Genomic DNA, 15,196 nt, shown 5'->3' with positions numbered 1-15,196 from the left:
CCAGGCATTTCTCCCTTGCTGCTCCAGTGGGAGGGGCCTGGCCAGCCCAGCAGTAGCCTGGAGTGACCTGGCCAGGAAGGGGGTTTAATTCCTCCCTGTCCCACCAGCATGGACCCAAGCTGGGGTCTACCAGGCGCTCCCCCCTTGCTACTACAGTGCCAGGCGTGGGGGCATGGCCAGGCCTGTTCCAGACTTGTTCCAAAGAACAAGTGGTATGGCACAATCTGTCCCTTACCGTGACATTGATATCGTCCATATACAATACTTCTTTCACTTCTTACTCTCATCCACCTGGCACTGGGACCCTGGGGGTTACTAGGAATAATGGCCACATACTAAAGGAGAGTAGATTTAGATTGGACATCAGGAAGAAATTCTTTATGGGTTGACAAAATATGGAATGGGTGTGCAAGGGAGGTGGTGCTTTCCCCTACCTTGGAGGTGTTCAAGAAAAGATTAGACAGGCACCTAGCTGGGGTTATTCAACCCCCACGCTCTTTCCTGCCTAGAGCAGGGGGTCGGACTTGATGATCTACAAGGTCCCTTCTGACCCTAGAAACCTATGAAATCTATGAACCCTCTTAATGACTGTATCCCACCTCAGTCTCTGCACAAGCATCTCAACAGCACAAATAAAAGGTGCTGGGGGCAGGGGATACCCCTGCTGTACCCGAGACTAAATACAATAAGACTTGTTCAGGTGAAAATCTAACCCGCATGTCCATTTGTACTAGCAGTGGTACATGCACCACAGTTTGGAAACTACTGTATTAAGCCATAGATCTGTAAAAGCTTTTAACTTCTTTCTGCCTAGCACTCTGTGCTACCATATACCCCTGTAGCAGTGTCCTAGAAAGATGTATTTTTATGAGGATCAAACATATAGGATGCATCAATCAGAGTCACCTGCCTTATGCTGGTGTAGACAAGAAACCACAAGATGTACAGCCCTACATTTGTGTAACTTGTTTGAATCTTGTGTAGGAATACTGCAGGGACAATCAGGTTGAAATACATAGCAGTGGTAATTACACTGGTGAAGGTGTTGTGTGTCCATGTCTAGTCAGAGGTAACCATTTCCTCAAGGGAAATGGCTTGTAACAGCCACTGTGAGGCAGTGTGGTAGCCTTCATGACTTAAGGCATAGATATAAATTGCAAAGGATGAGCAGCTATCAGTGGGCAGCTGCACACACACAGTAGGGGCTGAGAACCACTGGCTCACACCCATCGCACACCTAATGGCGCCACATTCTCCTCTATTTTATGTAGGAACTTACACCATAGTTATTATAATGGTGTGTATGCTCATACCACTTTCCTAGTAGCCTTAAGAGCACTTCTGAGAGACAGCCTAGAAATGAGACAGTAAAACCACTCTGGGGATGTCTTATCACCTCTCACAAGCAGGCCAGAGGTAGGGAGTAAGAGAGCTGCAGTGGAGGGTCCAACCCACCCCAAATTCTGCCTAAAAGCAACAGGTGCCTCTGCTCCTTCCTCCCTACTAGAAGCCCACCTCTGCACACCACAAGTCCTCCTCAGCGGCAGCTCACTAGACAGACCACCTCTATCACTGCCTGTTTCTCCTGTGGTGGACAGCAATGGGAGTGGCAGGCCTGGCGCTCTCCTGTCCCTCCCTGTGCCCCGCTACAACTCAGGTGATCTGCCTTGAGATCCTGTCTGGGAAGGCACTGTTCACATGCACGATCAAAGTGTGCCACATCCCTGTCTTTGCTGCCTGCCCTGGCTGCAGCAGAGATTGTATTAAAAATAGCCTGACGTGACTTGGAAGTGATGCCTAGTCCCAACAAGACCAGGGTAAGCCAACCTGTCCAGGCTCACCCTGTGCAGGCTACCCATCACCAAGAGAACCGGTGGCTTCCAGTGGGCGCTGCTGCATGGGGTCTTGGCCATGGGCACCTCTGTGCACCACTTAGGTTGCAGAGCGCTTCTTCAGTGGCCCAGCGTGACACAAACTAGTCCACATTTTGTTACAAAGCTAAGTGTTTAGATCCAAATGTGCCCAGACCAGGAAGCAAAAGAGAGAAAGAAAAAGAAAGAAAGAATGATAGATAGATAGATCTTCTGAACACTAACAAGCACTTCTCTTGTGCAGTTCAAGTTCATTAAGCAGATACTGAAGAATTCTGTATTCTCTATATTCAAGTGGTTTCTATACAGGTTTCAGTGTTTGGTCAAATGAGTGTTTTTATTACTGACAAGTATTTCATTCTTGGCTCCCTGGGAGGGCCATCACTTTTTGTTATTAATATTCTGCAATGATGTAAAAAAACAAAACAAAACCCTTTTTGTCTTTCTCTATCTCTGTCTCTCTCTCCATATCTCTACACCCAAGACTTATGAACACATTCTTTATGCACAGTGAACTTCATTGGGCAGGGGCTGCAGAGCGGCTATTTTCAATGTCAGGAGCACTGCATTCATTTTTTAAATATCATTGGTTCATTTTGTTAGTTCTAAAGAATATTTTTCATGACGGTATAGCTAATTGTTTAGAGACAAAGCAAATGGGAAATTAACCTAACCAGGTTTTGCAATGCAACTGTAACCCTCTTCTATGGATGGCTATGGTAGTGGTAGTGGTTAAAGATCAAGCAAAGCCTCTTAGCCCCTCGTGACTGGTCAAGGGAAGTGGCAAGAACATATTGGCCAACAGGTTGCATCTGTTTCTATCCATCTAATCAAAGATCTGGAGTGACAGACCCCTACTTGGAAAGCTTCCTCATCCATTTCATTTGAAACTTGTTAATTTTACTTTTTCATTTGGATATAACTAATAAACTTTTCAGTTAAATTTTTTTTCCCAATAATCATTAACAACAACTCTCTCAGCAGCGCACCTTCTAAAAAGAAATCTCTCTAATTAGCGGTGAAGCACCTGCTGCTCCAGAGAATTGTAGGAGCCCACATCCATCATTATAACATCATGGGCTTTAATGGGCGCTCCAAGGAATACTGTGCTGGGGCGAGGAGCCAGGGACACTGCAGGGAGATCTGGCAAATCTCTGGGCATTAAGGGCTGTGACAGAAACAAAGCTATCGACTGTTCTTGATGGGTCCCACTGGGAGTTGTTAGAATAAAAAGTAATTTGGGAAATGCAGGTCTGAAGAAGTCTTCTGGGGCTGGTATGAAAAGTAAGTCAGGGAGTATAGATTAAAGTTTGAGAAGGAAGGAAATGAACAGCTCGCATGTCAAGTTGCCCCCTGATGGGTAAGGTAATATGGGTCAAGCCGTGATCGCCAGTTCCTGGGAAGGGTGATGCCTTCATTCATTAATTTTGTGAACGAATCCCATTCATACAGTCTGCGAGGAACGTGAGGGGCAGGGCGCAGTGCCACCGACACACAAATGCAGCCCAGGTTCCCAGGAGGTCAGCACAGGCGGGCAGGCCCAGGTGTCACGTTCAAAAAACACTGCTTGGATTCCAGCCTTCAGTGTCAGATAACCGGTTAGCCTGTAAGGTGCCACCATGCTGGACATAAATATGCGCCCAGGAGCCTCATGCATGACCTGTAGGCCCCCCTGCTACCCATCGCTGGGCTCCCAAACAATTGTGCATGCACATACACACATAGCTTTGCTAGTGTGCATTAAACATAACCTACAGAGCCTGCTATAAAGCTCCTAGGCCCTCTCCCCACACAGCTCTGGCAATTTTACTTACCCCTGACCTGCAGCCCCTCTTCCTCCCCGGACCTGGGCTCTCCCATCACCAGCTCTAAGAACATCTCTTATTCCTGACTTTACCACACTTACTCTGCCTAGCCCCAAGCCTTTCCAGCCTTGACAATCCCCTTCAGTCCTGCTCTGCCCACTCTGCTACCTTACGACTAGATTTTTCCTGCCCAGGTTTTTCCTGAAATCTGTGCATCCCAAATGTCAGAAGCCCGGTCCTTGTTGCAGCTTGGTTAGCAGCCACCAGCAACCACCTGTCCTGGACGCAATTCCCATTTGTGTTAATGCGTTTTAGTAAGGAGTCACATCTCTCTCTTATGTTTCCTGCCTTCGACACATGACTGATAATTCACCTGGACCCAGACTGTACTCCCCACCTCCACACCCACCCCCCCCGCCCCGTTATGGTCTAATAAGTGCTGTGCTGGGCCAGTTGAAGAGTGGGGTTACAATGTCTGCCTGTAATGTGAGGCCTGGAATAGCAGGCATGTCTGCAGGTCACACTAGGGGAGCAGAGAGACAGAGTTGCAGCTAATACCCAGCCTGTGTGGAGCTGCCCTCCTCAGCCAGGACTGAGGCTGGACTAAACTTTCTTCATCCCTCATGGGTCAGAATGAATGTCTGTTCCCCATCCCATATACATAGTGAGCAGTGTCATTCCCCCCAGGAAATGACAGTGCATGCCCACACAGTACTACAAATGCAGCATCAGTCCTTCCAGAAGGAGGCAATGCACACTCGATCACACACTGTGAACAATATCATGCCTTCCAGAAAGAGGCAGTCACCTACATGCGCATCCTGAATAGGCTCAGCATCTATATCTAGGTGCTCATGTGACACACCCACATGCAGCTGGACATTTTCCACTAACAGAGGGCAGCAGACACACACATGCATGCACAGCACACATAGAAGATCCCATTTTTCATAGTTGTTAGGGGCTGGAAGGGACCTTACCGATCATCAGGTCCAGCCCCCGTGCATATCCAGGAAAGACTTCTGGGGTCAGATGACCCCAGGAAGGTGGGCATCTAGATGCTTTTTGAAGATCACCAGGATTTTCTCCAGCAGGATGCTGAAGGGACATAACATGCATATTCTTGGGTACCCTGAAACAAATGCACATCTGGCCGTGTTACCCCCAGCAGAATAGAATTGGGCGCACATAGGAATATATGTATACACACACATAGCGTTATATAACTGATTTAATTTATTCCAGGTGCAAGCAGCAGCAACACACACACATATACACATACACGCATACACACACTGCACAAGCACAGGGCATGTCTACACGAGGCATTTACTGCGGAGCAGACTAATTAGCTCTGCAGTAAACTCCTTCATCGAAGGAGCTTCACTATTGTTCTTGAGTTCCTGCTTCCTCAGGCTGGCTGGACAGGCCAGGATTGGAGCAGGACTGGGTCTTCTAGTCTTGGTTACATACTTGTAAATTCAGATTTAATAATAGTAATAGTAGTACTCAATGGTAATAGTAATAACAACAACAGTTGCACACAATGAGCAAACTACCCATAGGCAGTGGAAGGGGAATGGGGGGGGGCGCTAATGGGGTTTAAACCCACAAACATGGGGCAGCAGTAGGGCCACAAAGCAGCCCAGGTGAGGGCTTCTGGCAGCTGCAGAAGGGGTGGGGAGGAAGTGGGGCTGGGGCTGGGGCAGGCGCTGCACAGCTGACGGGGCACAGGACTGAGCCACGAGTGGCTCATCCAGGGGGTGCAGCTCCTGCTGGAACATGCACCCGGGAGGCATGGGGGGGTCTACGGCCCCAGATCTGGATGGGGCAGGGCAGGCTGCCACTGTGGGCTGGGGCCAGGGCTACACCAGCCTCTTTTGAATCGGGGTGGGTGCTGGGGTCCCAAGGGCTTCATCCCCTCCAGCCCGGCGGTGCAGCCGAGGCTGGCCCCAATTCGGTCCCTAGCTCTGGGCCCCACCTGGGTGCTGAGGGGCTGGGGCTAGTGCAGGGAGGCAGCTGTGGCTGGTGTGGGGCCGAGGGGCAGCAGATTCATTGGCACAGGGGGAACATGGGCACAGTGGGCCCCAGCCCCAATCCTGATCCCAGGCCCCGCTGGGCTCCACTCCTTCCCGATCCCTGCTTGGTCCCAGCCCCAGCCCCACTCCCTTCCCCCCCGCCCCCGGCCATTGCTCCACTCCTTCCCCTGCAGACTTTCCTGCCTGAGAGCGGGGTGGGGGGCACGTACATATGCCCAGCCCCCTCCCACCAAATTTTTCTCCCTCTGCCTATGAAACTACTGCCGAATTTCTTAGTGATTTTAGCCAAATCACTTGAGCCCATGTTCTCACGTTCAGACATCTTAGTGAAGCTGTAGAAATTCCTATTAATTAAATGGCCTCACAGGCAGGTATGCTGGGCATCTCACAGGGGTCTTTGGGCTTTAGTGTTGCCCAACAATCCTTGGGGGGAAAAAATCAGAATAAAAATTTGTTTGATTTTATCTTTTTTTGCACCAACTGCATAGTTGGGAGAGGTATTAGACAAGATTTCGAGCACAAAGTGCCGTTCCTCAAAAACAGACACAGCCAAACTAAATGTGAAGTAAGACAATTACTTTCATTGAACCCCATAAGGTAAAGGAGGTGGTCTCTTAAAAAGGGGAAGGTGTTAATCAACCCGTGGAGCAAAGGGAAGGTAGGAGAAGTAACTACAGACCAAGAAAATTGCTTGCTTTTTGCACATTCCCAGCAACATCAGGTCTACAGCTCTGCATCACTAGCACAAATCGAGACATTTAAACTGAGATTTTCTCATGGCCTAACAGCTTTCAAGCTTCTATTTCTATTCATTCAGACTGGAGTCAGGCACCTCACTTGAGGTGCCTCCGACCCCCATTGGCATCTTTACGTGCCGAGCTATCTTTAAAATCTGGTCCTAAGTCACTTTTGATAATTCAACCATAATTCAATCCTTAAAACTCTAGTTTTAAGCCTGTGGTCTGCAGACCCCTGGGGGTCTAAGGAACCTGTTAAAGATGACTATGATCAATCAAAAGTACGTGAATACTTATACTTACAATTCAAAGGGGTCTGCACCTCCATTCAAAATTTTCTAAGGGGTCAGCACATCCATTTGAAATGGTTTAGGGATCTACATATGAAAAACTGAAAACCACTGCTTTAGGCCAAGGTGGTCAAAAGTATTTAGTCTCCTAATTTTGGGGGAAATCAGAAATTAGCTCCCTAAATACTTTTGACTATCTGAGACTTGAGGAGCTTTGCAATTTCTCACCTGTCCCATTCTGTGCCCCACATGTAAAACAGTGAGAGAGCATTTTGAGATGTATGTGACTGCCATAAAAAACAAAAACAAAAACAACCAATTATGAAAGGAGTGGAGTGGATGGGACAGTCAAAAAAATTCCAACATCTATTTGACAAATCATCCTGTTTACTTAATGTTGTTACATGTGTTACAATTTTACCATTTTGGCCATGACTCAGTTAAGACCTTGGCACCTCCTAAAATTGGCCATTTGTTTATTTTTTTGGAAAACAAAGGGGTACAATTTTTATTCAGGATAAAACATCATGCTACAAAAGTAATATTTTGATCTCATGTTGCATTTTCTATGGTATTTATGGGTTGCTGTAAGGCAGGAAAAGAGTACCACCACGTAGTCTGTATAACTGGGTGTAATAAACTAGATAGTTCCCCTTGCTAGTCCTGACTGCCCAGGCCTCTTTCCAGGCTTCTTCTTGCAGCTGGCCCTTTTCCTATTTTCCTGTTCATTTGGGGACTGGGGGAAGGGGAAGAAAGAAAGAAAAGTGGAGACATTTCTGTCCACTTGGAGTAATTTCATAGATTTCATAGACATTAGGGCTGGAAGGGACCTCGGAAGATCATCGAGTCCAGCCCCCCGCCCAAAGGGCAGGACGTCAGCTGGGGTCATAGGATCCCAGCAAGATAAGCATCCAGTTTGCTCTTGAAGGTGTTCAATGAAGGCGCTTGAACAACCTCCGGCGGCAGGCTGTTCCAGACCTTGGGGGCTCGGACAGTAAAGAAATTCTTCCTTATGTCCAGCCTGAAACGATCCTGTAGTAGTTTGTGACCATTCGTCCTCGTCATCCCTTGGGGCGCTCTGGTGAACAAACGTTCCCCCAGATACTGGTGATCACCCCTGATAAACTTGTAGGTGGCCATCAGATCACCCCTGAGCCTGCGCTTTTCCAGGCTAAAGAGCCCCAGGGCTCTCAGCCTGTCATCGTAGGGTCTGCTTCCCTGACCCCTGATCATGCACGTGGCTCTTCTCTGGACTCTCTCAAGCTTCTCCACATCCTTTTTGAACTGTGGAGCCCAAAACTGGACACAGTACTCCAGCTGCGGCCTCACTAAGGCCGAGTACAGGGGGAGAATGACGTCCCGGGATTTGCTTGAGAAGCATCTATGGATGCAAGCCAGCGTTTTGGTCGCTTTACTAGCCGCAGCATCGCATTGCAGGCTCACGTTCATCTTGTGGTCAATGATGACCCCCAAGTCTCTTTCTTCCATAGTGCTAACCAACATAGCACTGCCGAGCCTATAAGGATGCTGCGGGTTTTTTTTCCCAAGGTGGAGAACCTTGCATTTATCGACGTTGAACACCATCAGATTCTCGTCCGCCCACTTGCTGAGCCTGTCCAGGTCAGCCTGGATCACCCGCCTGTCTTCTGGCGTGGATGCTTTGCCCCAAAGTTTGGTGTCATCGGCGAACTTGGCCAGTCCGCTTCTGACTCCAGTGTCCACATCGTTAATGAAGATGTTGAACAGTATGGGTCCAAGGACAGAGCCCTGGGGGACCCCACTGGTCACAGGGCACCACGATGAGTGACTTCCATCAATTACTACCCTCTGGGTCCGACCCCGGAGCCAATTTTCCAGCCAGTGGATCGTGGGGGACCCAAGGCGACAATTGGCCAGTTTCTCCAAGAGACGATCATGGGACACCAGATCGAAGGCTTTTTTGAAGTCAAGATATGTGACATCAATCTCATCTCCCTTGTCCAGGTGATAGGTCACCTGGTCGTAGAAGGAAATGAGATTGGTCAAGCAAGACCTACCCGCAACAAACCCGTGCTGGCTATCCCTTAAGATGTTGACGTCGGCCAGTCCATTAAGGATGGCCTCCTTAATAAACTTTTCTAAGATCTTCCCCGGAAGATCTTAGAAATGCCCAAGGCTAGATCCAAAGGTCCCCATTTTGGAAGAGGGAGCATACCCATCTAGCACAGCCACATACCCCTTGGCTTGGTCTGGCCCTATGTACCTCCCTCTTGGCTGCCTGGGGAGGGAGTGAAGGAGGGGGGTATCATTTTTAAGGGAAGAGTATGAAAAGAGGCAGGTTAATTCCTAAAGTGTGTTGTGTCTTGGGATGGGCTATAATCTGGGTCTCCCATTCTCTCAAAAAATGCCCTAGCCACTAGACACTTGGCCTTAAAGATAGCCAGGTCCTCCACCAGCACCAGCTAGTTGTTTCTTTTCTGTAGCAATGCACAAATCCCTGGTGCATCTGGGCTTTGATATCAGTGAGATACCATTTTGGAGTCCATTCTTTGGTGTTGCTATATCTCTGTGGGTAGTGAAAGGCTTCCTTTTTCTGTGGCATCTCATTACTCCATAAACAGTATTATATAGAATTTCATATATTTTTTCTAGATAGTTGCATAGCCCTCCTCACCCTAGTGGCCTGCCCAGCATGATATATGTACCTGGGAAATCCTGTTTTGCTGCACAGCTGCTCAGCCAGCATGCCATCCTGCTGAGCTTACTCTATTCTTTTTAATTCAATAGTAATTATATTTACCTCTGAACATGATGCACAGGTTGATGTTTTCCTATTAAAATTAATAGGAAGTATGTATTCAGACCTCCTAAGTAGTGATTACCAAATTTGGCTTTAATGGCTGCAAGGCAGATCTCCAGCTGGTCTAAATTGGCCATGCCAAGTTGTGATCAGTGGGCCAAGTCCTCAGTGGATGTAAATCAGACCCAGCTGCACTGCAATCAGTGGAGGCACATCTGCATATGGTATAGGTAGATTTGGTTTCTGTGGAGGCAATAGGCCTGATCACCAACTGATTAAAAGCTTTCTAGTTCCATTGGTCTTTTTCAGGAGTCCCTTAATCTGCCTGTGCCTCAGTTTCTCCATCTATGAAAAGGGACAGTAGCCTCACTTTACCATAGCACAAGGTTGTGACAAGAGAGTTCATAGCTATTGCAGGGGATGAAGCCTATGTAGCTCCCTAGTGAAGATATTTCCCATGTCTTATGAATGATGTGTGGTTAAATGTATCACTGTTTATAGAGATACTTGTGATGGGAAGCATTTTGATACCTAGAGAATATTGCAGCCCCAAACAATGACCTCAAAACCGTATCCTACTGAAATCAGAGCTAGTTTTCCTTTGAGTGTGGGGTTACCAGGATTTGGGCCTACATGCTACATTTGACGATGAATTAATAAGAATAAAGTGAAACTCTTGAACACTGTACTGCTAGGGAGCATTCCCAATTCCAAGTGGGTAGTGAGCTCCCACTAGTCTGGCATGTGGACAGATCAACTGGACGCTTTTGGGAACTGATCATAGATAAACAGTACAGACAAAAGACAGAAAATATAGATAATATTAAGCATATCTTTCTTGCCTTGAAGGATCCCCAGATGGCAGCAAAGGGTAAGAAATGATACATAAGCACCTTGAATAGAAACTGGATGGAGGCAGCTATTGCTTTAGAATGGGAAAGATACTTGTGATGTGAGTGGTGAATGAGGACGAGTAATAATTTCGGAGTTATTAGGAGACTCAGAGCTATTCTAGATATACTATTTATAAAACGGACATACAAATGCATTTCTCAATGAACTCCCTGGGAATGAAAGCAGTACAATGACCGTTAAAAGCAAAATTCAAAATGATCCACCAGACCCCCCTCCCCCCAAGATCCTTTTCAACAATTATACCACCCAGCCATTTATAACCTGATTTGTATCTGTGCTTTTGATTATTCTCCCCTAGGTGCAGCAACTTGCATTTCTTTCCTTGGACTTCATCCTGTTCTTTCAAGCCCAGCTCTCCAATCTATCCAGATTCATTTGAATTCTGTTTCTATTCTCTAAAGTATTTGCACTTTCTTCCAGTTTCACATCATCTGGATACTTAGCTTTATATTCAGTGATCTGAATAATTGATTACACCAATTAGCAAACAAGCCTTCAATTCTTCATCACCTTGCAATTGATGGGATTTATTTTAGGTGGCACAGACAGTAAAATTGATGCACGAAACATTACTTTCCTGCCTCAACAGTGTTAACACAAAATGACCCAAGTCAAGTGTTAGTGTTCTTACAAAGCTACAGAATTTATCCCCAACCTTCATTTTTTGTAACTAGGTTGCACACTAAAACAATAGTTTCTTGAGTTAATTATAAAATAAATGTAAGTAAAGCAAAGTCATAAAACAAAGATGTGCATATTGTTTTTGGAGAGGATCAGCCTGTGGAGCAGTTGCTTGAGGGCAACTTGGATCTCCCTGTTCCTCATGCTGTAGATGACTGGATTAATCAACGGAGGCACCACACAATACAGAACAGTTGCCAAGAGATCCAGAAGTGATGGGGAGTCAGAGATGGGTTTCATATAGGCAATGACGGCAGTGGAAAGAAGCAGGGAGACCACGATAAGGTGAGGAATGCAGGTGGAGAAGGCTTTCTGCTGGCCCTGCTCCGAGGGGATGCTCCACACCGTGGTGAAGATCTGAACATACGACACAATGATGAAAGCAAAACAGCCTAAAGATAAAAATGCACTGAATACAAGAGTGGCCAGCTCTCTGCGGTATGTGTCAGAGCTGGAGAGCTTGAGCAGCTGGGGTATTTCACAGAAGAACTGGTTGATAATATTTGAGTGGCAGAAGGGGAGACTAAAGGTGTTCCCAGTGTGCACTGCAGAGTACATGGCACCAGCAGCCCAAGCACCGGCAGCCATCTGGATGCAAGCTCTCCTGTTCATTACTACCTCATAATGCAGTGGCTTGCAGATGGCAATGTACCGGTCATATGCCATGATAGTTAGGACTGCAAAATCAGCTGAATAAAAAAGGAAGAAGAAAAAGACCTGGGACACACATCCAGCATAGGAAATTGTCCTGGTGTTTAAGAGAGAATTGGCCATGGATTTGGGGACAATGACAGAGATGGATCCAAGGTCAAGGATGGACAAATTTGCCAAAAAGTAGTACATGGGGCTGTGGAGGTGGTGGTCCGTAGTAACAACAGTGAGAACAAGGAGGTTCCCCACCAGAGCTGCCAGGTACACTACCAGAAAGATGACAAAGTGCAAGATCTGCAGCTCCCGAGTGTCCGAGAAGCCCAGGAGGAGGAACTCGGTTACAGTGGTCCAGTTGGACATCTTCCTTCCCAGGGCACCGTGCAAGGACTGGGTATAATAGAAGAAGGGCAGTGGTAAGGAGGAGAGTAACAAACTCAGTGGCTTTGATATTCCCATCAATAATGTGTCTAAATTTCATACTAAGAATGAAAATATTCCATTTTTTGCCTCATGGAAAATTTGATTTTAATAAATTCTTTTTCCCTGGCAATACCCTACATAAAATAAAATATATTGATATTCCTTTAGAAAGTGAAGAAAACAGCCCAGCATCAACTCATGATTTTTATTTTTTATTTTTTTTACTGTAAATCTGAAAGTCTATAAATTATCCATCTCACCTAGAAAATGTATGTGAGAAACAAATACATGTGAATAAATATATTATATAACATTTGATTGCCTTAGAGGTTCTATTTCCACCCCACCCTCCACACCACTCCCTATAAACTGTTTAACTTTATCTGAATTAATAGCAAAAACATTGCAAATGTCTTTATTCACTCTTGTAGCTTTGAATCTATTATACATAAGATGCAGTATGATTTCCGTAGCTAGGTTTTCCAACTTTTAATGTTTTATATTCTCTGCATCTTACTAAGACAGGACACTTCACTGATGCATCAAACTTACTGAAAATGTTTTTGTGGAAGTTTCCTCATCTCTTGTGTCACATTCAGGCTTCCCCTGCCGAGATCCTTTGCTCATGTCCAGATGATCTCCCAGCTCTCCTCTGCACCAACCACTAGTCTGGGTCCCCAAAAGCACAGTTAACTCAGAGGTCTTTCTCTGCTCCCTCTGACACTGAACGACTGGAGTAAATCCAACCAGGCTTCTGAGTGTGCAGCTGACTTCAACCCTGCCTTGTAGAAAAGGACTGAAGCAAGATGGCAATTTAGCAGTTGTTTTCTTCCAAAGGCTCCTGGGACTCGTTCCCTGGAGTCCTGCACAGCTCAGAAGGAAAAGCCCAGATGTAAACAGTCCGAGCTGTACAGATGTTAGCAGAACAGAAGCACCCTCACCCCAGAAGTGAGCAGGTACTGTGGTCTGGGATCATGTTGAGCTGGCACATGATCCCACGTACGCTATCTGCCTGCACTGCCAACCCAAAACCAGCTAGGGCAAGGGAACAAAACATACGAGCACCACAGGGATGCTCATGCATCTCTGCAGAAACCACCCCTTTGCCCTTGCTCCTCCTCACCCTGACACCAGCAGGAGTGTGCCCAAAGGGCAGTCCACCACTCGCTCCAAAGCCCCCGTCCCCCCAAAGCAGAGGCATGCCACCCTGGGACAGTGGAAGAAAGACAGACAGAGGGGGCACAGTCCAAAGGCAAGCGAGCTCACTGAGAGCATTGGGGAGATGCTTGCTGTCAATGGCCAGCTATTCTCCCTAGTTGAGCGGCCAGGGTTCAGGCGGCTCATGGTGCTTGTGGTCCCATCATACCAAGTGCCCGTGTGTACCACCTTCAGTAGGATGGTGTTGCCATCCCTGTGTGAGGCATGCACAGAGTACTTGAGGGAGGACCTGTGCAAGGCATGTCCGTAGGTGACCTTACACTTCACCTCAGACATCTGGAGCAGCCGGGGTGGAGATCATGCCTACCTCTCCCTCACGGGGCACTGGTGTGACCAGTCAGGCTGTCGGTGGGTTCTCCTTCAAGCCGAGGTAATGGATGAGTCCCACACGGCAACAGAGACCATGGGAGCCATGAACCACTTCCTGCAGGCATGGCTTGCTGGGAAGGGCGAGCTCATCCACGGGTTCATGGTCACTGACAATGGGGCCAATCTGGTCAAGGGGGTCCATGATGCCAACTTTGTTGGGATCCGCTGTGTGGCACACAAGTTGCACCTTGTTGTCAGGGATGCCTTGGAGGGGGACAGAGCTGCCGGCCATGGCACTGCCACTACCAGCAAGCTCATTTCAAAATGCAGGAAGGTGGCAGGCTACATGCCCTGGAGGATCCAGGGGGGCAAGATGCTGCGGGATAAACATAAAGAGCTGAACATCCCACAGCACAAAATCATGCAGGATGTGGAGACTCAGTGGAACGCCACATACCTGAGGTTTGAGAGGCTGGTGGAGCAACAGACGCCATCCATGAGATGGTTTTCCACTCAGCTCTGTTCAGTGGGCCACTGATCCCAATATCCCTGATCAAGGCCACCTCCCAGATCTTGGTGGTCCTAAAGCCCTTTCCCAAGGTCACCAAGAGCCTCAGCACTGCTGCTGCCCTCTTCAGTCAGGGGATCACCGTAGTGAGGGAATTTGAGAGCCAAATGGAGAGCTTCCAGATCCATGTTCCTGGCTGGGGCAGGCCACTGTCACCAGACATGCAGGCACTGGTGAGGCAGCTGAAGGAAGGCATCAGGAAGTGGCTTGATCCCTTGCGGTCCAGTACAGTCCATGCGCTGGCCGCCATGTATGACCCAAGGGTGAAGGGCACCGTACGTGGCAGCCAAGCATTGAATCAGTGAACAGAGGTGCTGGTAAAGAAAGTCGGGGAGGCAGAATGGCGGAGGCAGGGGGACATGGAACAGGGGGATCCACTAGCCCATGCTAGCACACCATCCGTGAGCCAGTCTTGTCCTCCACCACAGGTGCTGCCAATATGGGCTAAGGGCCTGGCTTCTATGGTGGCGTCCAGAGCCACTAGACCCCAGCATCAGGCAGGTGGTGCTCACTCCTTGGTGGTGGCATATCTTGCCAAGGATGTGAAGCCATTGCTGCGTGACCCCCTGGCCTACTGGGCAAGCAGCAGCCAGGTGGTGCTGGATCTCCCACAGTTGCCTGGGAACACCTGTCCTGTCCACCGACCAGTGTTCCCAGTGAGAGGGTGAACTTGGAGGTATGGGATGGGGCTATGGGGAAGGAGGAGGCCCCATGTCCTGGGCATGATCACTAAAACTGACCCCTACCAGGGTAGGGAGACCTGGTGGGACTCCTGGTGGGATGGCAGCCCTGTAAATGCCATGCCCAATGATCCCCTGGTGAAAGGCAGGTAGGAGATGCCATAACCTCCAGCTAACGCATGCACATACACAGTCCTGGCTGGGGAATGGCCAGACCTGTCACATCTTTGACA

At 47.9% G+C, this 15,196-nt stretch overlaps 1 protein-coding gene across 1 annotated transcript; it reads right to left on the bottom strand.

Moving 5' to 3' along the window:
* Positions 1 to 11,161: 11,161 nt before the first annotated feature.
* LOC132251597 (olfactory receptor 14A16-like) lies at positions 11,162 to 12,128 on the bottom strand. Its single transcript, XM_059731533.1, has one exon. It carries the CDS (start codon positions 12,126 to 12,128, stop codon positions 11,172 to 11,174), a length of 957 nt encoding a protein of 318 aa, XP_059587516.1. The 3' UTR covers positions 11,162 to 11,171.
* Positions 12,129 to 15,196: the final 3,068 nt, after the last annotated feature.

The sequence above is a fragment of the Alligator mississippiensis genome, chromosome 7 (genome assembly GCF_030867095.1).
Source record: "Alligator mississippiensis isolate rAllMis1 chromosome 7, rAllMis1, whole genome shotgun sequence".
Classification (NCBI taxonomy): domain Eukaryota; kingdom Metazoa; phylum Chordata; order Crocodylia; family Alligatoridae; genus Alligator; species Alligator mississippiensis.
Note: the sequence above shows the minus strand (reverse complement) of the source record. Positions and strands in the feature narration are given on the sequence as shown.

Excerpts from the sequence above, each read along its gene's own strand:
- LOC132251597 (XM_059731533.1), bottom strand. The coding sequence starts at position 12,128 with ATGTCCAACTGGACCACTGTAACCGAGTTCCTCCTCCTGGGCTTCTCG.